Source organism: Stenella coeruleoalba, assembly GCF_951394435.1.
Source record: "Stenella coeruleoalba genome assembly, chromosome: 16".
Taxonomy (NCBI): Eukaryota; Metazoa; Chordata; class Mammalia; order Artiodactyla; family Delphinidae; genus Stenella; species Stenella coeruleoalba.
This window is the reverse complement of record NC_137162.1, coordinates 64489927-64516958: the sequence shown is the minus strand read 5'-3', so window position 1 is coordinate 64516958 and position 27032 is coordinate 64489927. Positions and strand designations below refer to the sequence as shown.

The following is a 27032-nucleotide window of genomic DNA, read 5'->3' as shown; positions in this document are numbered from 1 at the left end:
TTCTGAGGTTTGACTGGGCTTGGCCAGGATTTCACACATCAGGTCTCAATGCAGCTGCAGTCAAGGTTCAGCTGCAGCTGCAGCCATAGGAAGGTCTGAGTGGGCTAGACATCCAAGATGGCACAGTCACAGGACTGGCTGTTGATCTGGGAACTCAGCTGAGGCTATCGACCAGATCGCCTACCTGGTTGTGACCTCTCCAGGTAGGCTGGGCTTCCTATGGTATAGCAACTGCATTCTGAGAGGGAGTTTCCAAGATTGAGCATTCCAAGAGGCTTAGTTGGACTCTGAAAGGCAAGGCTTTTTGTGACATAGCCTCAGAAGTTCCAGAACATTACTTATGTCACATTTAATTGGTCATGTCATTAAGGTAAGCCCAGTTTCAAGAAGAAGGGTATTAAACTCCAACTAATGATGGAGGAAAGACAAAGTCATACCAAAGAATATGCAAAATGGGAGATACTATGGTGTTCATTTTGGGAAAATATAATCTACCACATATGGAAAGTTTTGTTTTTCTCCAATATGCTACTATAAAATACCAGTTGCCTACTTTACTGGTTAACACAGAAATGACAGCATGGTGCGGTAGCTCTTAGTGTCCCTAAGTGTTCTGTGTCTTTTTTCTTTTGTTACCTTTCCTAACAGTAGTAGCATTATTAAAGCTGCAGAAACATGGAGGTGGTTAAGTATCAGAAACTCTGTAGTGGAGAAGACTTTTCTGTATAGAGCTGTTCTGTCCAGTATCACAACCACATGTGGCTATTGAACACTTAAAGTGTGGCTAATCCAGATGTACTATAAATATAAAATACATACCAGATTTCAAGGATTTAGTACTAAAAAGGAATGTAAGCTATCTCACTGATAATGTTTATGTTGATTATATGTTGAAATGATATTTGGCATATCCTGAACTAAAAATACATTATTCAAATTAATTTCACCTGTTTCTTTTACTTATGTGGCTACTAGAAAGTTTTCAATTATATTAGATTCACATATTATTCTAGTTTGCATAATATTTACGTTGAAAGCACTGGCTCAGAAATTAAACTAAATCGTATTTTCCATTGTGTAGCACCACAGCAGTTCATGGTGTTTACACCATTAAATGATTTTCAGTCATTTTAATTACTTCAGGCTAAATCCTATGTGAGATACACAAGCACATTTAAAATCAGTATTTTGGTATTTCTATGAAACTGACTTCCTTTCCTGAGATTTATACACGGTTCATATTTAATATACCTACATGTTTAGTATATAATGGCAGCAATTCGTTTCACATAAGATTTCAAAGTTGCTCACATAGTATCTCTATATGACCCCTGATTAAGATCATGTATTAATTTTCTATTGCTGCTGTAACAAATTACCTCAAATTTAGTGACTTAACACCAACTTATTACCTTACAGTTATATAAGTCAGAAGTATAAAACTGGACTAAAATCAAGGTGTCAGCAAGGCCATGTTCCTTTCAGGAGGCTCTAGTGGAGAATCTGCTTACTTGACCATTTGGGTTATTGGAAGAGGCAGTTCCTTGCAATTGTAGGACTGAGAGCCCTGTTTTTTGCTAGATGTCAGCTGAGGGCCATTTCCAGGTTTAGAAGCCACCCTTGGCTCATGTCCCCCTTCCTTCAACTTTGAAGCCAGTGTTGGGCTACACCCCACAGGCCTACAAGCCCTGTGCTTGCCCAGCTTCAAGACAGAAGAAAGAGCCGGGAGTCAGCAACAGAGTCATCAATAGTTTAATGGATGGGGGAGCTTACCCATCTGAAACAAGGTCCTGGAGCGACACCCCACTGTGTGCAGCGCAGGACATGGCAGCAGTCTTCACTCCCAGGGGAAGGGGAGATTCCCAGTTATAGGAGCATTGATGTCAGATGGGCTCATTACCAGCAGAGGAGCACATGCCTCACCGCCCCTTTGATTAGAACAATCACTAGCTGGGGCCTGGAAGTATGTTAAACTAGAGTTATTTCACCTGGAAGGTTGGTCATGTGGGTTAGATATACGTGACACAGGCACTGGTCAGGCAGGGGATGTACAGAGAGCAAGAGAACAGCCATCTTGAGTGGCCTGGCCATACACTCCACCCTTACATACCCTGCACGACCCTTACAATCTTGGCCGGCTCCTCTTCCACAATATCCCTGGGGTCAGGTATGTAGAGGGACACTGCAACCATATAGCACAAATACAATACAGACAGACCATCCCTGATTTTCACAAACCCAGAGCCACCCCCAAGGAGGGGGCAGGTCCTGGCCTAGTCATGACTCAGCAGTCACAGTACAGGTCTGCCACCCCATGTTATGTTGAGTGCCATTAGGGGTGAACCCATTAGGTCTTTCCAAACAAAAGAGTTAGTCCCATTAGTTGGACTTGTGTGTCCAGAAGCCAGCCTATTCTACTCCACACAGCATAGCCCAGGGGCCTCGTGAGCAGGCAGTTGTACAGTATCATTTACCAATGGAGGGTCCTTCTGACATATTAGCATATGGGACTGGAAGACGGTGACTCCTTTCCCCCCATTGTCAGTAGTCCCCACCTAGTCACAAGCTGGGTTGATTTCTCATGGAAGTTCAGAGGAGCACAGCACCTCGCTGTAGACCCAGCAATTAGACTCATTTGAGGCTCATGAGGTCAGTGTTGCAGATCATTCCTCAAACAGATTTCCTCCCTCATAGGGAGGAAACGCAAGACAACTAACAGGCACTACACAGGGGAGATCATGACAGTTAAGCAAAATACAAGCAGTAACCGCATTCAGAAATAATACCACACCCGCCTGTGGTTTCTGTCCTGGTCTGCAGTGCAGTTTCAGAAAACTCAAGTTTTCTGTTAATACAAGAACATGTCCAAAATCACATATACAATGGCCACCTAGTTTCACCTTGGATGTCCGAACTACAGCTACTCCATTTTGACTTTCAAACGCATTCCCTTCCTTAATGGCCAAAGCATATGTACAGTGCATTTCTGAAAGGCCACAAAACAGGCTGCTCTGGTCAGTAAAGTTTAAGTTAAACCATGTATAAGCCAGAATGACTTCCCCATACCTCAGTATACGCAGATTTTTCCAGCATTTCCCCTTTTGACTGCAAATGGTTCAACAGAAAAGCACTGATGATCAAAATATCCATCCATCAATTCTGCGGTGCTGGCTCCTACCCCAGGTTCAGATCATGTCCCTCATGATCCACAGCCCAAGCTAGGCCTCCTTTATATTTGCCTAGTCATTCACACTGGGGGAAAACTACTCAGATCTTGTGAATATGCTGAGAGGGATACTAATGGGGAAACACCTTATAGGCTATACATTTTATCACTTATACCCAATTGTCATACAAGCATAGTACATGTGCTTTTAGCAGCAGACTTAAAGCAAGCAGTGTGACATTTCATAAGTCATTATACTCTGTGACCATTTCACTAGATAATTTTCTTTCTATCCAGAATATGAGGGCAAAAGTATGACTAAAACAGTAACTTTCATAAATACAGACCTCAATGAATAGAACTAGAATTTAACATCCACTGAAACATAATATTGTTCTCTCTAAAATTACCCTCATCTCCACCAAACAAGTCAAATCAAGACTAATTTGTTTGCAGAACAAGTCTGGTCAATTGACCATACAAGCTCCTCCAAATTGACCATGGTGGAACTCCTCAGGAGTGTCAGACTGAATTCTCAAAAGGCCTCTCAAGGACGGGAAAGCCATGCCAAAGGCCTGCTATCAGGCTCCACCCCAGTGGATTTCTCTCTTCCAGAAGTCCCCAAAATATCAAGATTCCTGCACATGACAGGAGACAGTCTTTCCCATTCACCTGCTAAGGCTGCTCAGAGCCCAAGAGTCTCCAATTTCTGGAGGAACCAGGAAGAGAGAAAAGAAAAAAATGCTTCAATTCTACCCACAGGTGTAGTTTACCGAATTGCTGTGTGTCATAACTAAGTTGTGCAGAAGGGTTTCCCTCTACCTGGAAAACACAGATCAAAACCAGTGACATTCCGGACAAACCCCATAAACATTATTACCGTATCCACCAGTTCCCTCAGTAACCAATCCTTTTGTTAACTTTTTACGAAGCCATCAGGTTTTCCATTAGGATTCTTTAATTTCTTACCCTGTTCAGTGGTAATTTCTCAGAGACCTATGCTTCTCAAAAAGTCCTTCCTATGAATCTTCTTGAAGATGAAGCATTTTTTGCAAAAAAAGCATCAGAATAAAACAGTAACTGTCTATAAATGACAAAAACTTTAAAAGGCACAGTTAAACACCTGATCACAATGTAATCAATAAAGAAACTTGGTTACAAGAAATATGACTGATTATAATCTTAGCCCTTGAAAACCTTAATCTCTGGCAAAAACCAAGAAGCAAGTAATTGTGCATTTCCTGATTGGAAAACAATGTTTAGTCTTCCTCTCTTAAGCAGGTAGAGGTAGATAAACTTAGACCCTCCCAGCAATTAATGTTCCAAGATTTTATCCTATTTGAAGTGACCCATGAATTCTCTTCTTTCAACTTTAGTTTCAAGTTACCAAAATATGGAGGGACTACTTTAGATAGACATTCCCAAAACATAATTATTTCTATAGAGTTTACCTAAAAGCTCTTTTTTCTCCTATACTTCTAGAGGTCACGGAAGATTAAAGTCCAGAGAGGCCAGGTAGATCATTTACATCTCAAAAGCACAATTCCTTTAGAAAGCTAGCTTAACCAATTACAGAAGGCTCATTTTGATACAACAGCAGAGCCGTTAGAGGCCATTGTTCTCCAGATCTCTTGGCAGCCCCATGAATCAAGGACAGCCACCACAAGGCCCCCCATTAGATAGCCACCCCAGATTTCCCTGCAACTTTCAGGATTACCCCTGCAACTCTGGAGCCCCACATGTTAGTGGCCAGCCACGCCGAGATTACACTTGCAACTTTCGGGCCCCACATGTTAGTGGAGGCCCCTGTAACTTTCCATTCCCCGTCCTGTATTTCCCCACGTCTTGGTGCTCACAGGAGTTTCCTCAGTCTCCTATCTGACTCTGCCAATTGTTGGGCTGCACCCGACAGGCCTACAAGCCCTGTACTTGCCCAGCTTCAAGACCAAAGGAAGAGCCTGGAGTCAGCAACAGAGACATCAATAGTTTAATGGATAGGGGAGCTTACCTGTGTGAAGCAAGGTCCTGGAGCGACACCCCACCATGTGCAGCAGACGGCCAGCACAACATGGCGTCAGTCTTCACTGCGGGAGGGTGGGGGAAAGGGCGGATTGCCAGTTATAGGGGAATTGAAGTCAGGTGGGCTCATTAATTACCAGGGAAAGCAGCAGACAGGCACGCCCCTCACCACCACTTTGATAAGAACTATCACCAGCTGGGGCCTGGAATGAGTATGTAGGAAGGTCAGTCAGGTGGGTAAGATATAGGTGAAGCAGGCCCTGGTCGCAAAGGGGATGTACAGAGAGCAAGAGAACAGCCATCTTGAGTGGCCTGACCATACAGCCAGCAATGGCAAACTGACTCTCATGCTTTGAATCTCTCCTTTTTCCATCACATCTTTCTCTGATCCAGCCAAGGAAGGTTCTCTGGGTTTAAAAACTTAATTGATTAGATTGAGCCCACCCATTTAATCCAGGAAAATCACTCCATCACAAATCCCTGTACTGAATCACATCTGCAAAATCCCTTGTACCGTGTAAAGTATGCATGAGTTCCAAGGATGAGCACAGACGTCCGTTCTGCCTACCATAGATAGGAAACAACTTTTTACAGGGAGATAAAAATGTTTACAGATATATCCTTGCCATATGTAAATGAAAGAAAAGTATTTTGCAAATGAGGTACCATGCCCTCACACTGAATCATATTCATAACCTAAATCCACTAGGACAACTAGAGATTTACTTCAAGTTTATAGGAATATCAAACTAAAATACTTAAAAGCTACTCTGGGACATAAAAGCAAACAATTCTGGAGTAATAAACTTTTGTCAGTCAACAACCTTAGTTGAGTTTCTCATATACAAACTGTGATAGTTATCTGTAAGGAAAACATTAAGGCAAATCTAGTTTCAATTTATCTCCCAGAAGAAAACAAGCAAATAAATTCATGTCAAAATTCAATAAGCTCTTTCATCATGGTTACAAGACTTTAAAACATATTAACATTTCTGATTTTAAAAAAAGGACCCAAATAGGGTGGGGCAATTTGTAGATCACTAACAGTCTTCTCTAATTAATTATTAAGTGTAGTCAAATAGCCAAGCAAATCAACTACACAAGTTGCTCGTCTGTGTCTGACCCTGCTAAACCTACTTTAGCACAGAAATAAAGCTACAAGCCGGCCTTTGATCCTAAACTCACAATGGTATGATAACTTTTTATTCAGAGCCTGCCTACAAATTCATTAAGAAATATTGAATATGTTTCAACAATAAAAGGTTCTAGTACAAATTCCAATGTGGCAGGGTATGGCGGGGCACAGAGGGTGGGGTGGGAATCCAAGCAATTCTCAGAACACCAGCTGGCTGTCCTACAATTCAACTCAGTTCTGACACTATTTACCTCGAGACGGCACCAGATTCCACAGGTAAGGGTTCAGTCCTACAAAACTGCCTCCCCCAGGTCACCCCACTTCAAATGCCAGTCACAAGTTCAGATTGTTACCTATTACTTCTGACCAACTGGCTATAAATCACAGGTTCCCACTACCCCGTCCTCAGGTTCAATTAATTTGCTAGAGCCACTCACAGACTCAGAGAAACTATTACTTACTAGACTACCAGTTTATTATAAAAGGCTGTAACTCAAGAACAGCCATATGGAAAAGGTGCACAGGGCAAGGTATGTGGGAAGAGCTTCCATGCCCCTCCAGGTGCACCACTATTCCTGACTCCCCACATCCACATCAATCCAGAAGCTCTCTGAACCCTGTTCTTTTAGGTTTTTATGGAGGCTTCATTACATAGGCATCACTGAATACATCATTGACCACTGGTGACTGAACTCAACCTCCAGCGCCTCTCCCTTCCCTGGGGTTCTGGAAGGTGGGACTGAAAGTTCCAATCCTCTAATTATATGGTTGGTTCTCCTGGCAACTAGGCCCCATCCTTAGGTCCAAGCGTTACCTCAAACATAACAAAAGACATCTTTACTACTCTCATCACTTAGAAAATTCCAAGGTGAATGACTAACGTGCACCACAAATATTAGAAATCATCACTGTCTCTGCTGGAAAGCAAAAGATGAAAACAAAAGACTCTCAGCCTTCAGGCTGTCTGGCCTAGAGGATATAACCTTTAGGGACTTTCACCTGTTACTGTTCTCGGCACAGACTGTCTTGCCGCTTTAGGATATCCTCTATTAATTTCTAGTTATTTTTATTTTACACAAATTACCTTTTTCTCTTCCTGTGTTCTGGTTCTATCCAGCTAGTCCCCCTTCCCCTTTTTAGAAATAATTATAGCTGCTTACCTTTGTTATTTTAGCTTTTCTTATTAATTCAGTAATCATGTATTCATGTAGCCTGCATCTCTGTAGGGCTCTCTCGATTAACTTTTACTTTTAAGAGAAATTAGAACATTAGATCACAAATAAGAGATCCGTGAAAAGGTTCATTCCCTCAAAAGAGGAATCTAGATGCCTCCTTTTCCCCGATGAGCACTGCATAAGCTCCTTTTAAATCCCAAAGTGATCATTATTAGCACGATTTAACTTGTTAGGAAAGACTCAGAGTAATTATTTAATAATCAGTCCTCGAAGGAACTCAGGAACCTTTAGGAGAGGAATAAGATTAGACCCCAAATCAGCTGAAACAATAGTATTTTACCACCTTATTTCCAAAACAATTGATAGACTAGATACCTGCCCACTATCTAGTCCTTAAAACAGGCACAGAAAAGAAAGCAAGGAAGAAAAAACCAATTTTTGCCCATTTAACCAGATCCCCCCACCATTTATTATTTCTCTCAGCTCCCTAATTGTTGAATTCTTGGTTCCTATATCCCAGCTTCAAAATCTGTCTCCAGTCTCCTTGATTTTGATAATTCCTTTATATGTTCTTAGATTTCAATCTCACGTTCTTTTTTAAAAAACTTTTACTGGAGTAGAGTTGATTTACAATGTTGTGTTTGTTTCAGGTGTACAGCAAAGTGACTCAGTTATACATATACATATACCCATTCTTTTTTAGATTCTCGATATCATGTTCTAATCTGAGTTTGGTTCACCTCTCTGATTTTGGCATATCTAATATTGTACAAACCTGTACTGGATACTATTTACTTATCTTCCTCCTCTTACTTCTTCATTAACTGAGGCTGTAAAATTCAGATCTATAAACTAAAACACAGGGTCTCCAACATAATCAACCACTCAAAAATCAGCCACCACTATGGTGTAACTGACAAATTTAAGAATATAAAAATGTAAAGCATCTAATACAGTGTACCTGATCCAATAACGGATCAGTTCTAATATGCAGTCCATGAAGGAAGGAAGGAACAAATGAATGAACAAAGAAATGGAGAAAAGGAAATAGATTTGGAAGCTGCCTGTACATTTTTAGAATTTTAATTCTAACCTGTCTCTAGTATTTGAATAGTCATTTGCATATAGATCATCCTAACGGCTTCAGCCCAACATCATGAGAAATAAGGCTGAAATTAATTTCAAAATGGATTTTCAAGAGAGAGGTGGAGGCCTTATATGCAAGAAAACCCCATAACATCTCTTTGTTTTCTTCATTGGATCCTTATAATTCCCCAAGACTGGGAATGCATTAAACCCAAGACATACAAATGAAATTGGTCTCTGAATGACAAAAGCCAATCCATTTGCTTTTTATTCACTCAACAAATATATAATGAGAACCAACAATACGCTTTCACATAAAACACCAAAAGAAAATATTGGGCAAGTGAGGTCTACAAATACCAATTGGTCCTTTCAAGCAGGCCAGGCCTGACTCATTTACTCTAGCAATGCCATCTCTCCTTCAGCCCTCTAACATCCCCCTATAGTAAAACACCAACCTGAGTGTTATCTTCAGTAATAATTCTACATCACCTGAAGTTCCTCTCTCTTCAACAACACATCCAAAGTTAACATTGACATGATTTCAACCCACCCCCAGGAAAAATTCATGTCTGCTGTTTCTTAGTACTAAAGCATGATGGCCACCCATCTCCAACTCTATTTTCACCAATTATAGAGAAACCACCATTTAAAAATAACTGATTTCCCTCTAAGATCCTTCTTTTTTCAGAGAGCCTCGTTGTTCCACCCCATCTGCATGAAGAATTTCTTAACTATATTGTACATCAGAGAAGATGGACTAGACCTAACCAATCCTGGAGGCATAACAAAATCAGCAGAAATATCTTAGAAAAATATACTTCTAAGTTTTAAAAGACAAAAGTTAAACTTTCTCTGATTCTGAATGTTCCCTGGAGTATATTTTTTCAATGAATAAAAATCCTGTTTCAAACCATAGCGAGAGGTAGATTCAAGTGAAGAGACTGTGATGAGAAAATTTCGTTGCTGAATATTCACATCGATTTTTAGAAGAGACCTATGCTTTGCAAAATAAAACCTTTTATTACAACAGGCAGTCTATTATATAAATTTAGTAGATGCTTGAAACCCATTCCATTTAATATCGGAGAAGTTTTGTCTCCATTACTTGCTATATACAATATGTAATAATTTTATTCATTCTTTCATTCAAAACTACAATTTAGCCTTTTCTAAAATGCCAGGCATTGTGCCTAGGACTGGGGCTAAAACAGTACATAAAACAGACGTGATCTGCCATCATAGAACATAAAGTGAGTAAAGGATACTAACTACAATGGATTTGAAACGTAAAGATTGATAATGATTCCACAGAAGAGACTAGGAAAGACTAGTACTAGGTATATGGCCATGAGCCTCCCAAAGATGCCCATATCCAAATTCCCAGAACCTGTGACTGTTACATTACATAGCAAAAGGAACTTCTGCACAAGTAATTAAGGTGGGATGATTATCCTGAATAATATTGGTGGGCCCTATCTAATCACATGAGTCCTAAAAAGTGGAAAACTTTTCCTGACTGTGGTCAGAGAAAGAGATGTGAGGACAGAAGCAAGGTTAGAACAATGTGACACTGCTGTGTTTGAAGATGGAGGAAGAAGGCATTGAGCCAGGGAATGTGGGTGACCTCCAGAAACTGGAAAAGGCAAAGAAATGGATTCCTCCCTACAGTCTCCAGAAAAGAATGCAGCCCTACTGACACTTTCATTTCCAACCCATTGACACCTGTGTCAGACTCTTGACTTACACAGTTGTAAAATAATTATTGTGTTGTTTTTAAACCAAGTTTGTGATAATTTGTTACAGCAGCAATAGAAAACATATATATATTTAAACTAATATATATGTATATTTAGAATGAAAATATTAGAGCAAACATATATGATCATATGGTTAGGTGGCTGTTTTACTTGTTATAGACCCATCTGGACTCACATCCTGCTAATTTCTTACTAATGTGACAAGACATTGAACTTATTGAACCTAGAGCTTCAGTCAAAAAATGATCGAGACTTGCTGATCTGTTAAGGAAGTTATTTAGACTCAAACTGGTCATGTGAACTGAGCCTGAGAACAACATAAACTGCGTTTATTCCCCACTACTGAACTGCTCTGGACTCAATAAACTTGCAAAATTTGAAGCCTTGAAGTCACATTCACATAAAAGATCCACAGATCCTGATGAGAGTTAATTGTGCTTTAACTTCTCCTGGTTATCTTTACTGCATCTGAATTATATTTAAGCATTTACTTGATCAACATAGGTCAATAACAAAAGCTCCAAACTAATCTGAAAAGCAAATCAGGCCCACCAAATGAGACACAACATTCCTTAAACTAGGAAGTTGAGGACTTAAGTATGAGAGTCGTCCTAAAATTTTTGAGCAAACTGAGAAAGTTTTGAGTTCAGCTAGTTTCAGGGAAGTACATTCCCTTCCGTTAAAGCTGAAGAAACAGTTATAGAGAAGCATTATTGGTGATAGAAACCTAGAGTAAAAAGAAACCTGGAAATGTGTTCTGATAATACACCCATCCCACAGTTTTTCCAGATTGGTTCCTGCTTTTTAATTCCAATATTCATTGGCTTGGTCAGATAGTCACATTAAGCCTAAAATTCTGCACTTTTATATAAAAAGGAACTATTATACTGCTTTTCGAGTGCTTTTCATAATGATATAATTGCATATTTTTGTTTATTAATAGGTTGTACTTATCAATAAAATGTTAATATATAAATGGGTTTCTGATCCTGTGCACCACTGCTGTATAACTTAACTCCTGCTCTCATCTCTACACCAACAAGAGGGCAGGTCACCAGACATTACCCGCACACACGGTAAGTCTTTCATTCCCTGAAGAAAAATGCCTTCCTCAACAAGTACTTAACATTATGCCCTGGGAAAAAGCAATATATAAATATTTTTAGATCACCCACAGAACAAGTTTTCTCACCTCTGTGCTCGCTCTTTCTTGTATTCCTGTTCTCACTATTAACCCTCCCTACATTTTCTCCACAGTTATCATATAAATAAATAATTACAAATTAATTGCTTCAGGCACATTGCCATTTTAATTTTAAAAACTGAGAAGCAAGTGCTAATTCAATTCACCTGTACCCAAATAGTAATTACTGAGCACCTGCTACCTGAAAGGCTCAGTGGCAGGGCCAGGGACACAGCCCTCGCTCTCCTAGAGCTTCTGACCAGTGGAGAAGGCAACACAGGAATTCCACCAGGAATGAGAGTTATAAAGGGGAAGGTGCCATGAGGGAGAGATATTTCAGGGGATGTTTGTACTCCTTTGCCGGAAGGAGAGAAGAGGAAACATGGGGGAGAGAGGAAGGAAGAAGAAAGTCTCCATCAGGCATGAAGAGTAGTGCAATCTAATCAATTAAATAAGTGAGAAATATTTGAATTCCTACAGTTAAGTCTACCCTTAAAAAATTAAAATTAAAATAATTATCTGGACAAGCTAAAAAAAAGCTACTTACCTTTGATCTCAATTATTTGGATATTATAGACGGAAGAGTCTTTCCACTTCACTCTTCTAACACAGAACTTACCTTTTATAAACCAAAATATCTAACAGAAGGATATTAGTAACATAAATAAGTTTTGTATACTTGACAAATGGGCCTTGAAACTGAACATCAGATTAAAACCTCATTAAGAAAAAAAGCAGTAAATGTACAAAAGTGCATACATGTTTTCAGTGCCTCACTTAGCATATTTGATACCCAGATACTTTTTAAATGCCCCCGTCCTCTATATGACAAAATTACTTTTCAGTGATAATCATTATTTTCCTGATTTGTTCTTTAAAGCAATTGACAATTTTCAGAAGGAAAACAAATTTCAAAGTTACTATTCAAATTGAATGAAATATTTCATGTATGAAATTTACATTTACCTAACAAAAATATTACCCCCTGCAATTCACACTGTTCCATTGTTATAATTTTAAAATTTAAATTAAAATTCCAAGTGATCACATGAAATAACAGAATTAAAGTAACTCTAGTTCTCTGTCTTTACAATCACTGTCATCATTGTTTATTCTGAATCTGCTGTTTAAATCCATAAAGAATATAATGTTTACCGAAGGATAGTCATAAAAATGTGTTAGTTTGAATCATACATACACATATGTTATTAAAACTCAACAATAACTACAGCAATTATTTAGGATTTAGAGAAAAAACGAATTTATGAAAAACATTATCACTGACTTAGAGAATTGCTGGTGCAGACCAACTTTTAGTTGGCTTTATTATTTTTTATAAATTTCTAGAGGCAATGCATCTTCTTAATGATCGCACCCAGGGCAGAATGTGCCCATCACTTCACCCTTTGTATGAACAGTTTTTAACCCAAAGTTGAAGAAAGCCATAAAATCACCATTATTTTTATATGGTATATGTTTACTACGTACAACAGCAACTTCAGCGTCCTGCCACTGGGCAAAAGGCAGCATGCTCAGAAAGGAGCCCTGTGTTTGGCTTTTAATGCTCTGCTATCACAGTTTTGAAAGTCTTAACAATTTTACGTTTCAATTTGTGTAGATAAGTGAAGTCTGATGGGGCAATAAAGCATACGCCCTAGACTTAACATGCAGTCCTGCCTCCCAGTGCCTTCAAGGGACAGGTCCTCAGCCACCTGCTCCACAACCCAGCAATTGCTGCCACCCTCCATTCTGGTGGGGCCCTTGGTACAAGGCAGGATGGGTGGGGGTTACGGGGTAAGGCTAAAGAAATCTGTGAGGGTCTATGTGCTCCCAAAAGTCCAAAAGTATCCCTATACCCTAGAGAACCAAACAACCAAACATTAAATAGCAAATAAAAATAACCTTTCTTGGGTCAATAAAGACTGTAAAAAAAAGGAAAAAACTTTCTTTTTTTCCCGGCTTTTGAACAGGCCTTACATTTTCATTTTGCACTGGGCACTGGGCTCCACAATTACGTGGCCATCCCTGCCTATGTATGTGGGTGAGTGTGTGCATGTGCATCTGTTATGTTTGTATTTAAAAGAATAGAATAACTTTCTTTATATTTAATAAAGTAAATTTATCTATAATTTATAGATAAAATAAACTTATGTATAACTTTACCATATTTTATCTATAAAATGAAACTACTAATTTGAATAGTTTACAGATCAGGGGAGAAGGAATTCCAACAGAATATTACCTTCTGAGTTTCTTGTAACTCATGAATTCTCTTTAAAAATCTTTAAAAATATCTTATATGCTAAAAATTGTGATATTCCAGCTTCAGAAGCAGGACATGACGTTACTAATATGGTCCTCTTATTAACAAAACCTGCTTTACAACTGTGATTTTTTGACAGGCAAGAGATTTTTGGTCAGAAGCCAAAGTCATCAAATATTAAGAGTGTGGAGATACATCAAATGTGTTGAAGCCTAAAACTCACTAATTTTAGCACATTTGAATTATTCACATAAATTACTTATACTGAAAAATCCTAACTCTTCAATCTCACACCTAAAAAATCGTATGCTTTGTCACTAATCATTTTCAAAATATACCCTCATAACTCTTGAATTATTCCATTTATAATAAAGCAGATGAACAAAATATTCCCATTATAAATTTTTCTTTTTTTACCTCTATTATTTAAGGAGTCAATATCCATGATCAATATATAACTGACGATGTCTTCCTTATTTTAAAAATATAACTAAGTTTTGAATGTAAGAGTAGTCATAGATACTCCATAGATGGATGTAGATATATATACAAAAAGAATATATCATAAATATATATATATGAAATTATATCAAAAGGACCTTGAAACAAATACTTTTGCATTTGTCTAAATTTAGACATTGTTTCTAACATTCCTGAGAGATGGCTAAAATTGCAAAAAATCTATGACATTGTCACATTTGAAAAAGGTTAAAAGCGATCCAAATTACACCTTCAAAAATGGTCCCTGATCCCTACAGCATTGACTTTATCCCAATACCATCTAAATTCTAACTTTGTTATTCACCAACATAATCCGGAGCAACCTGCCCTTTTCTTTGTCTTCTTTTTATCCTTTAAACTGATGCGCAACTCCAGTTTCCTTTCTCCAATCCTGACTGCCTTCTTCAACTAGTATTTAGATACTGTCTCAAGCAAAACAATCACGTATAAATAACCTTCTGGTTGAATTCCATCCCTAGAAACTCCTGTCTCCTTGCTGCACTCTGGGAGCAACCCACGCAGAATGCACCCAAAGGCCAATCCATGTAAAATCAGGTACTCATTTGTAATTTATCAGATTTTGTACACCGAAAGAACCTCAGCACATACCCAATGGACGGGGTGGGGGAAAACCAGTTACCTACATTGTTCATGTACTCTGAAAGCAGGTCCTGGAGAGCCTGGCGAATGGCATTGCATTCTGCAATAATTCGCTCCCGATGGAAATCCCTCGTGCATGAAGAGTCAGCCAACAGAGCAGCCCCACTGATAATGGCTTCGAGGCGTTTCTCTAGGGATGGTCTTGTTTCCTCCTCAGTCACTGTGAGTGGATCCAAGACAATTAAATTCTAAAGGAAAAACACATTTAGATGGTTAGAACTCCATGATATTCTATTTTTAGGAAAAAATAATTAGTATTTTGTTTTCACATTTGGAATTCATATGTGATGATAAAGACAACTGTGCTTTTACTGCCTCACCCAGTTCATGTATCATTCTATAAAGCAATTATTATTCAGGGCAGTGACAAAAATTGTGAAATTATGAGCATTGATTCTAGTGTCAGCCAAATCTGTATTCAAATCTTGCCCTTCCCATTCACTAATGGTGTGAGCTCACTCAGGTGTCTTATGTACTGTAAGCCTCACCTTCCTGATGTGTAAAACTGGAATATTAACATTGTTTATCTCATAAAACTGCTGTAAGAATGATATGAATGCTTAATACAGTGTCTGGCACATATTAACAGTTCTTTACAATTGTCATTTTCATTTAGTACTTCATTGTTTACAAAATATTTTCACGTATATTATCTCATCTTGACAACACTATAAAGAGGTGGGCAGTAAAGATATTGTTAACCACTCATTTCAATTGATGGTGAGTGAGGCTGAGACTGTCTTGCCCAAGGTCATTAAGCTATTAAATGGTGAAGCTCAAACAAGTATTAAGGTCTTATAACACCTAATTCAATACTGTTTTCGTTATGCCTCACTGTAAGTCATACAATCTAATTAACCTTAATACTAACGTATCAAAGAGAATTCTAAATTTTAATTATTCATTTTAAAAGTAAAATTCCATCTTCCTGTTGATTATAACTTCCAGCCATTTCCCACCATTGAAATCTGACATGGTATTTTTAAGGTTTCCTTTAGATATGTCTTCAGGCAACAGAAGTCAAGATAATCTACAGACTTTGAAGAAAAGGTGGAGAAGATGAGGCTCTAAGGATCCTTTCTTAAAATACAGAGAGGAAGCCTTTCAAGGTTTGAGCATAATGTCATAATTGGAGAACTAGTTAGTATAAAATGAAAGCTCTCTGTAGAACCTTTAACATAAAATGAAATCATATAGTGAACTTCAGAATGTGTGTGCATGTGTGAGTCTTTACACACAAATATACACACTGAAAATCATTGATCTTCAGAGTGCACAATCATATATATTTACATATATAGAGAGGTATATGTATATTGTGTGTGTCTATTGTGTATAGATATAATCTTACATTGATGGTTGTACTATATCATGTTATGATAAATATTAGGGGATCTAAAGTAGCCAGGATAAAATTTTAAAAGCTACAGCTCTAGGCCAAGTTAGGGAGAGAAAATCATTATGGAAAGAAAAATAATATTAAAACAATTATACAAAAAGAAAAAATAGTACTGTGTAATGTTCACATATTATATGATATAATGTAAAATATAAACTAGAAATAGATCTTATAGAAAATTGTTTAAATATCTTAAAATTATTCAGAAGAATTCTTCCTTTCATGCCTCTATTTCCTTCCTATTTTTCTACTTCTCTACTGAGTATCTCCATTTTTCTCTTTTAGATGGAAACAAATTTTTAAAAAGAAATGAATTTTACAAATGCCAAATTTAACATTTTCTTTATCCAATGCATAATTTTTTTGGTGAGACGATAATCCCAACCATGGGCTTGCCCATCAGACAAGAATTCATTTACATCTAAATATACCTCCTTATTTCATTTGCCATTTTTACCATGTCCTCTTTGGCTCACTAATTTAGTACAAACATTCCACTCCAATTTTCATAACAATAATTGACCAATTAAAACCTTTTTGAAAATGTCCCTCCAATGTGACATCATCATTAAGAAGAGAACTGAGGGCAAGAGAATTTTTCTTTGATTGCTCAAATGCAATTAGTAGATGTGATAGGGACAGTTAACCTGTTTCCAGCATTGTAATGATAGGAAAAGTTGATTAAATTTGAAATCTATACACCTATAAGTATTACAAGAAGAAACTAGTAATTTTAGGTGTTCTGGCTGTGATTTCATGTCAGAAAACATCCTCTATTGTAGGAATAAGTTCATCCCAGTTCCTGCTCTCCACAGCCATTCCCCAAACTATCCTAGCCTCTGGATTTTTACTTGTTTGTTGACTTTTAAGACTCAGATTCTTCAAGCTCATCTAAACTCAAAACATTGCCTGCTCTGATGTCTGATACTCACATGCAGCCTCTTGATTCTACCTAAATCTAATGTCACCCTATTCATATCCTATAGAAGTTTTCACTAACTTTGTCACTGAGTCAATTAAAAGGTGAGGTTATTTAAATAACTTTAATGTTCTATGAAATATCACTGGATATTTGAGACCTACTGAAATAAAGAATGATCTCTTCTGGACATCAGTGAGATGATGAAATAGGAAGTTCCATATGTCATACCCCTAAAGAAATACTGATTTTAACAATAACAATAATGAGAATACCTTTACGAAAGCCTGGGAGAACAACTGAGAGGTTCCAGTAACCACGTGGAGCAAAAACATCAAAGAACAGAAGCACTGAAGAGGATAAGAAGAACAGTTTCATTTTACCCATGTCACCTCTCTCCCAAGGCAACACAGCTCAGACCAAGAGAGACTCACCTTGGCCTGCAACTTCTCCCATTGGGAAAAGTGAAAACAAAGTGAACACTTGGCTCCCCAGCCTTGCAGGAAGGTGTCCAAGAGTCCCATTTCCATCTCTCCACACCCAGAACATTGAGAGGATTGAAATAGCTAAATAATCTGGGGACAGCAAAGAGTAGAGAAAAAGGGTAGGAGCTCACAGAAACCAGTATACAGATATCAACCACCAGCAGCAGATCCTACTAACTAGATTACAGACTCTAATAAGAGCCCTGACCATGAACCCAGTAGGACCCCCACCTGCAGACCCCATGATTAGCCACTGTGCACCATGCAGTGCTCCATGCAGTCCCCTCTTGTAGCCAACATGCCATGCTCCCCTGCAGACAATGCATGCGAGCTCCCACAGACAGCACACGGATATTGGCATCCAGCTGAATCTGCTGGATTGGGAAAAGGGGCCCAATGCTGAACAAACACTTCAGGGTACTGCCCTAGAGAAAATAAATAGGAGGCTCTCAACACCTGGCCTGGCTTTGTGGGATCAAAAGAAGGCACAGGGCTTCCCTGGCGGTGCAGTGGTTGAGAGTCTGCCTGCCGATGCAGGGGACACGGGTTCGTGCCCCAGTCCGGGAAGATCCCACATGCCGCGGAGCGGCTGGGCCCGTGAGCCATGGCCGCTGAGCCTGCGCGTCCGGAGCCTGTGCTCCGCAACGGGAGAGGCCACAACAGTGAGAGGCCCGTGTACCGCAAAAAAAAAAAAAAAAGAGAGAGAAGGCACAGAGTCTAAGACTTCTTCACAGGGAACAAGAGGAATGGAGCAAGTGCATCCATAGAAAGAATCTAAGAGACCCCCAGTATCTCTGGCAAGGCTGACTCATGCAGACCTTTCTCCCTGAAGCTAGTCAGTAAAACCTGGAGAAAAGTGACTGCTTCTTCAAATGTGAGGACAGGAATACAAGGTTTCAAGGAACATGAAGACTCAAAGAAATATGATATTACCAAAGGAACAAAATAAACTCCAGTAGCTGACCCCAAAGAAATGGAGATTTATTAATTGCCTGAAAAAGAATTCAAAATAATCATCTTAAAGAAGCTCAGTTAGATTAAAAAGAACACAGATAGACAACTCAACAAAATCAGGAAAATAATACATGAGTAAAATGAGAAGTTTCATAAAAAGATACCGTAAAAAAAGAACCAAACAGAAATCCTGGAGCTGAAGAATATAATGAATGAACTACAAATCCATTAGAGAGACTAAACAACAGACTAGAGCATGCAGAAGAAAAGATCAGTGAACTCAAGGACAGATCATTTGAAATTATCTAGTCAGAGTTACAAAACGAAAAAACAATTAAAAAGAATTAATAAAGCCTACAGCACCACTTATGGTGGACTATAGACATATACAAAGCATGCCATCTGACAGCATCAGAATATATATTCTCAAGTATACACAGAACATTCTCCAGGATAGATCATATGTTAAGCCATAAAACTGGTCTTAAATTTAAGACTGAAATCATATCGAGTATCTTTTTCACCCACATGATATGTGCAATAATAAAAGGAAGCAATAATAGGAGTAAAATTAGAAAATTCACGTATATATTACAACTAAACAACACATTCCTGAACAACCAATGGATCAAAGAAGAAATCAAAGGAAAATTTTAAAATATCTTGAGACAAATGAAAATAACATACAAAAACTTATGACATGTTGCAAAAGCAGTTTTAAGAGAAAAGTTAATAGCAATAAATGCCTACATTAAGAAAAAAAGAAAGACCTAAAAAAAACAACCAAACTTTACACCTCAAGAAACTAGAACTAGAAGAACAAACTAAGCCCAAAGTTAAAGAAGGAAGGAAATAATGAAGATGAAAACAAATAAATGGAATAGAAACTAGAAAAACAACAGAAAAGAACAACAAAAAATTAGTTGGTTTCATGAAAAGGTAAACAAAATTGCCAGACCTTTAGCTAGACTAACTAAAAAAAAAAAGAGAGAGAAGACTCAAATAAATACAATTGTAAATGAAACAGGAGACACTACAATTGATTCCACAGAAATACAAAGAATTGTAAGAGATTATGATAAGCAATTATGTAGCAACAAATTGGATAACCTAGAAGAAATGTGTAAACTCCTAGAAATACAAAGCCTACCAAGACTGAATCATGAAGTAATAGAAAATCTGGACAGATCAAGATTGAATCAATAATTTAAAATTTCCCAACAAAGAAAAAAACCAAGATCAGATGTTTCACTAGTGAATTCTATCAAACATATAAGAACTAATATCAATGCTGCTCACACTTTTCCAAAAAATTAAAGAGAAGGGAACATTTCCAGACTCATTTGGAGGCCAGCATTACCCTAATACTAAAGCTGCCTGATTTGGATACTTCAAGAAAAGAAAAGTACAGGCCAACATCCCTGACAAATATAGATGCAAAAATCCTCAACAAAATGCTAGCAAATTGAATCAACAGTATATTAAAATGTTCATACAGCATATCCAAGTGGATTTATCCCTGGGATGCAAGAATGGTACTACCTATGCAAATCAATAAATGTGATATACCACATTAACAGAATGAAGGATAAACATCATATTTTCTCAGTAGGTGCTGCAAAAGCATTTAACACAATTCAACATCCTTCATGATAAAAACTCTCAACAAATTGGGTATACAAGGAATGTATATCATCACCATAAAGGCCATATATGACAAGCCCACCATTAACATCATAGTCAACAGTAAAAAGCTAAAAGCCTTTCCTCTAAGACCAAAACAAGACAAAGATGTCCATTCTTGCCATTTTTATTTAACATAGTACTGGAAGTACTAGCCTGAGCAATTGGACAAGAAACAGAAATAAAAGGCATCCAAATTGGAGAGGAAGAAGTAAAATTGTCTCTTTCGGCAGATGACATGATCCTATATATAGAAAACTCTAAAGATACCACCAAAAAACTGTTAGAACTAATAATAAATTCAGTAAAATTGCATAATAAAAATCAACAATATAAAATCAGTTACATTTCTATATACTAATAATGATTATTCAGTAAATACTTTGGAATAATTTAACCAAGGAGGTCATAGATCTGTATACTGACAACTGTAAAGCATTGATTAAAGAAACTAAAGAATAAACTAAAATAATAAACAAATAAATAAATAGAAGGATATCCCATGTTCATGGATTGGAAGAATTAATATTGTTAAAATGTCGATAAAACCCAAAGCAATCTACCAATTCAATACAATTCCTACCAAAATTCCAAAGGCATTATTCACAGAAGTAGAAAAAACAATGCTACAATTCATACGGAATTACAAAAGACCCCCCAATAGTCAAAACAGTCTTGAGGAAGGAAGACAAAGCTGGAGGCATCACACTTCCTGATTTCAAACTATATTACAAAGCTGTGGTAATAAAAACAGTATGATACTGGCATAAAAGCTGCCACATAGACCAACATAACAGGAGAGAGAGCCCAAAAATAAACCCATGCTTACCACAGTCAATGATCTTCAACAATGGTTCCAACAGCACAAAATGGGGAAAGTATAATCTCTTTAATAAATGGTGCCGGTAAAACTGGATAATTGCACGCAAATTTACTAAGACCTTATGTTAAGTGTTCTTACCATAAACTATTAATAATAATAATAAAAACAATAATAATAAAGGGAGTCAGAGGAACCTTTGGGTGGTGACGGCCTTGATAGTGGTGGTGGTTTCACAAGTATACCTGGTATACTTATGCCCCAAATCATCTAGTTGTATACATTAAACATGACCAGCTTTTTATATATCAATCATACTGCAATAAAGTAGTTTATAAAAAGGAAACAAAGCTCATCCTAATAAAATAACAATCTCTTCTGAACTAGTATAGCAGTGTGTTGAAACACTCTTTCAGTATGTTTTCATGGCATTAACTTCATGAAAGACAAACAACTGGATGCTTTATTTTCAGGATCCCACTCTAATGAATGTAGAACATATTTTCTCTTTTTTCTAGGTTCTGCCCAATATAAACTTACCTCCCTAACACTTTGATTGCTGACAAGAAAATATTTTTTTCAAAAAAGTAAGAGTCCTAACTTCATTATCTTCTGTTGGATTGCTGCATTTTAGGAGGCAGTATAGTTAAAGGATTACGAGATCTAGGAGCAGTTAGCATGGGTTTGAATCCTGGTTCATTAGCTATGAGAAAATTTATCTATGTTGTTATCATCCTCCATATTCTCAATTTTATATAAACTCCAATCCACCCACTTTCTACTACTCTGGGGAAACTGAGATGAGATCATCTGGGAAACCTCTCTATTTACTTCTATCTCAATATGCTTTTCCGTCCCTTTTTTTTCCTCATCTGTCTTCAAGGAAGATCTCTCCTTTTCCCTCTCCCTTTCTCTCTCTCTCTTTTCCCCCCCAACCACCACTTTCTTTTCAAGGCTAACTTCTCTTTCTGTGCTCTTATCTCAAGCCTTCTTCAGTTATTCCTTTCTTATATTTTGAGTCAATCTTCAGAGCCTACTACGTACCAGATAGTAGGAATGGGTAATAAAATTGAGAGCATCCCTGCTCACTTCACAGGGCTCACAGCCTAGAGGTACTGACAAATATTCACCAAATAATCACATAAATATCACTATTTAACTATAATGTAGATGTGTGATATACATAAAAAGAATATGAAAGTTTATAAATTAACCAGGCATACCTCTGGGCAATTTGGTGCATAATCAAGATGATTAAAGGCAAAGCAGATGTAAGTTCCAGAGAACTCACAGGATTCTCAGGGAGGGCTTTGGATTTCGACAGAACATGGAATTGAAATTTTGGAGTTAATCTTATCCAGATCTTATTTTATCAGGTCAACTTGAACAGACATCTGGGTTATAATTATGTGAAACTTAAACCAAGAGGCAGAATACTCTGAAGCCTGAAAACAAACAAAAGGGAAGAGACGGATTCTACCCCTAAAATAATATAGTTAAAGCATCCAATTTGAACATAAAAAGACACCGAAAACTGTCTAAAAGGCAAGGAAAAGGGCTGTTCAATCAGAAAGAGAATATATGTTACATTTATCTATAGAACAGGACTATAGGAAAATCAGATCCTGTGAAAGAATGATAAAGTTGTAAAATCATATGCATACTCATAGGTATTTTAAAATATAAAAGATGTATATGACCCAGGACTGAGAGTGTGATAACCAACCCAAATAATGATACAGGGAATAACTTAATGTGTACTAAATATTTTACTGGAGTAGTTGTAGTTTAAATCATCATTGCTGATCATTTTTTTTCTTTGCCCACTAAAGCCTATCTATCAGGAAAGAACTACAATGTAAGGGTTATTTTATTCAATATGAGTTACCATGAAAGAAAATCCAGTGGCCTTGAGAAACATAGAAATGTTAACTTTTGAGAAGACTGAGATCCTGGCTCTCATGTATTTGGAAGTGAACAATGTAAGGTGAATCTATACAAAATAAGTTGGAAAGATTGCCAGAATACATTGTAGAATAAAAAAAAAAGTTGCAGAATGATATGTGCAGTGGCATCATATATATTAAAAAACAAGCATACTATCATACTTGAGATTTTCTCTGAGTACATATAAGTATTTTGGAGCCTAGAAAAAAGTTTAAGTAAACATACCAGTGCCATGACAATTGCTATCTCTGAAAAGAACCGGATTGGAGTGGTGGTCAAATTTTTAATTTTATGATTATAGCCTAATTGTGTATTACTTCTGAAACTTAAAACTAATTTAAAAAAATTAAAATTCTTAAAATTTTAAAAAGAAAATGGCAATTATGAATCAAAGACATTATTATTTTGGATTCTAGATATTAATCAACTATTTTGGAATCATAATAGAAAAATGTTTCCATTAATTATCAGAATGAAATATGATATTAAGTTTTCATATTAATTAGCTTGAAGGATTTTAATTTTGTTATGTTGGGTTTCATCATTACAAATATGTTTGGTTAATACATGTCTTTTAAAAAATAAAGACATGACCTCAAAGTACCAGGGCACTCTTTATCAGTCAGCTTAGAAGTCAGAACACCTGAGTGTGAATCTTGGCCTTTCACTCACATTAAGAGAGTGATTTAAACTTCCTAAGCCTTTATTTCACCACTGTAAAGTAGGGAAAATAAAACCTGCACCTTTCATATAGGATTTTATTTAATGTAGCTTTATAACACATTTTAATAACTGGTGGTATAGGTCTCACCTCAGTTTCTTGCTAATATTCTTTTTACCTCTACATGCACTACCATCTATTCCTGATGATCAGTGAATAGAATGCTACAAAGGAAGCTACACTTGCTAAAACAGAATTCTCTATATACCACACAGATATGTATCAGATAGTCATTCATTCCACAAATATTTATTAATCATCTAATGCACTTCAGATCCTGAGCAAGCCTTTGGTCATGCCTTACCAGGACATGTAGGAAGTTATAAAAAATCATTTAAGCAAGCTGAAGCATAAAACCAACAAGTTGGAAAAAGTTTTCTGTATGTTAATAAACATGATATAATAAACCCTATTCATTCACACACTCCATATGCTGTGAGGCGATTGATCCAATTTACATTCAAAACCCTAAAAGTCTTACACCTATTCTCCAAAGTGAAATTGTCTATCAAAAGAGATGTAGCTATGATTATAATCAAGTACCAACATTCTTCACAAAAACACATGCAGTGCTTCAAGTTGGGAGCAGCAGAAATAATAACCACATAGCACAAATAATGTTTCTCAAGCAACTACATTATCAATCTTCAGAGTGAGTGATGAAAATGGAACAAAATTCTCCTTATGATTATCAACAGAAAATGCTATTGACAGAACTCACAGGCTCTCCTTTGTCTGGTATATCTCTTATTTTAATGTTTCCACCTAAATAATCTAAAGAATGGAAGCTTCAGATATTAAAAATATAAAGGAAGGCAAAATGTCAGTAATAAACTATAAATTAGCAAGATTATCAATAAATATTACTAGTAAATTATTAAATGAGTGTAACTTACACAAAGTTTACATATTCAGCTATATAAAATCAAAATGTATTTAACTCACATTCTGTTGTATATTAGTTACTAAAACAGAAGACTAGAAAATATTTAAGAAAGTCATTCAACATGCTTATAAAACAAATTAGATATGTACATACTCCCGTAAATTTTTTCCTCTAAATTATAGGTATAGAACATTTGAATAGCTCAGTGAGTACTAAGAAGGTAGTTTTACCAGAACACCAATAAAAAATTCTAATTATCTAATTCATTTCACCTGAGGTAGTAACCATTTCTCCTAGATATATTTCTGTCAGTGTTCAGCAATTCAATCTATGCACAGTACCACATCATGGATTGTTTGCTTCAGTTTTTACCTGGTTATATCAAAAATAAAATAAACTTCAAGAATTCTTCTATTTTCAAAACCTCTGTTTAAAAGAATTTTAATGTAAGCACTTGCAAGAAGATGTCGCTTTCACTGTACTACTGAATATAATATTAAATAAATCTTAGAACATATATCTTTAATTTTATTTTTTTATTATTTTATACAGCAGGTTCTTATTAGTTATCTATTTTATACATATTAGTGTATATATGTCAATACCAATTCATCCCACCACCACCACCGCCACCCCCCCGCCATGCCCCCGCCACTTTCCCCCTTGGTCTCCATAAGTTTCTTCTCTACATCTGTGTCTCTATTTCTGCCCTGCACACCACTTTACCGGTACCATTTTTCTAAATTCCACATATATGCTTTAATATACAATATTTGTTTTTCTCTTTCTGACTTACTTCACTCTGTAAGACAGTCTCTAGGTCCATCCACGTCTATAGAAGTGACCCAATTTTGTTCCTTTTTATGGCTGAGTAACATTTCATTGTATATATGTACCACATCTTCTTGATCCATTCATCTGTAGGTGGACATTTAAGTTGTTTCCATGTCCTGGTTATTGTAAATAGTGTTGCAATAAACATTGGGGTGCATGTGTCTTTTTGAATTATGGTTTTCTCTGGGTATATGCCCAGTAATGGGATTGCTGGGTCATATGGTAATTCTATTTCTAGTTTTTTAAGGAACCTCCATAATGGTTCTCCACAGTGGTTCTATCAATTTACATTCCCACCAACAGTGCAAGAGGATTCCCTTTTCTCCACACCCTCTACAGCATTTGTTGTTTATAGATTTTCTGATGATGCCCATTCTAAGTGGTGTGAGGTGATACCTCATTGTAGTTTCGATTTGCATTTCTCTAATAATTAGTGATGTTGAGCAGCTTTTCATGTGTCTCTTGGCCACCTGTATGTCTTCTTTGGAGAAATGACTACTAAGGTCTTCTGCCCGTTTTTTGATTGGGCTTTTTGTTTTTTAAATATTGAGCTGTATGGGCTGTTTATATATTTCGGAGATTAACCCTTTGTCCATTGATTCATTTGCAAATATTTTCTCCCATTCTGAGGGTTGTCTTTTCTTCTTGTTTATACTTTCCTTTGCTGTGCAAAAGCTTTTAAGTTTCATTAGGTTCCATTTGTTTATTTTTGTTTTTATTTCCAATACCCTAGGAAGTGGGTCAAAAAACATCTTGCTGTGATTTATGTCAAAGAGTGTTCTTCCTAAGTTTTCTTCTAAGAGTTTTATAGTGTCTGGACTTATATTTAGGTCCTTAATCCATTTTGAGTTTACTTTTGTGTATGGTGTTAGGGAGTGTTCTAATTTCATTCTTTTTTTTTTTTAAACATCTTTATTGGGGTATAATTGCTTTACAATGGTGTGTTAGTTTCTGCTTTATAAAAAAGTGAATCGGTTATACATATACATATGTTCCCATATCTCTTCCCTCTTGTGTCTCCCTCCCTTCCACCCTCCCTATCCCACCCCTCCAGGCAGTCACAAAGCACCGAGCTGATCTCCCTGTGTTATGCGGCTGCTTCCCACTAGCTAGCTACCTTACGTTTGGTAGCGTATATATGTCCATGCCTCTCTCTCGCTTTGTCACAGCTCACCCTTCCCCCTCCTCATATCCTCAAGTCTATTCTCTAGGAGGTCTGTGTCTTTATTCCTGTCTTACCCCTAGGTTCTTCGTGGCACTTTTTTTCTTAAATTCCATATATATGTGTTAGCATACGGTATTTGTCTTTCTCTTTCTGACTTACTTCACTCTGTATGACAGACTCTAGGTCTATCCACCTCATTACAAAAATGTAGCTGTCCAGTTTTCCCAGCACCATTTATTGAAGAGACTGTCTTTTCTCCATTGTATATCCT

The 27032-nt window shown here is 36.9% G+C and overlaps 1 protein-coding gene across 14 annotated transcripts in view; it reads right to left on the bottom strand.

Moving 5' to 3' along the window:
* Nucleotides 1–27032, bottom strand: part of CTNNA3 (catenin alpha 3) — a 1677393-nt gene that overhangs the window by 1148851 nt on the left and 501510 nt on the right. For all 14 annotated transcript variants that reach the window (XM_079899786.1, XM_079899790.1, XM_079899787.1 and 11 more), the window contains one exon: nucleotides 14933–15136. In XM_079899786.1, coding sequence (XP_079755912.1) covers nucleotides 14933–15136 — 204 coding nt within the window. The remainder of the gene's footprint in view (nucleotides 1–14932; nucleotides 15137–27032) is intronic.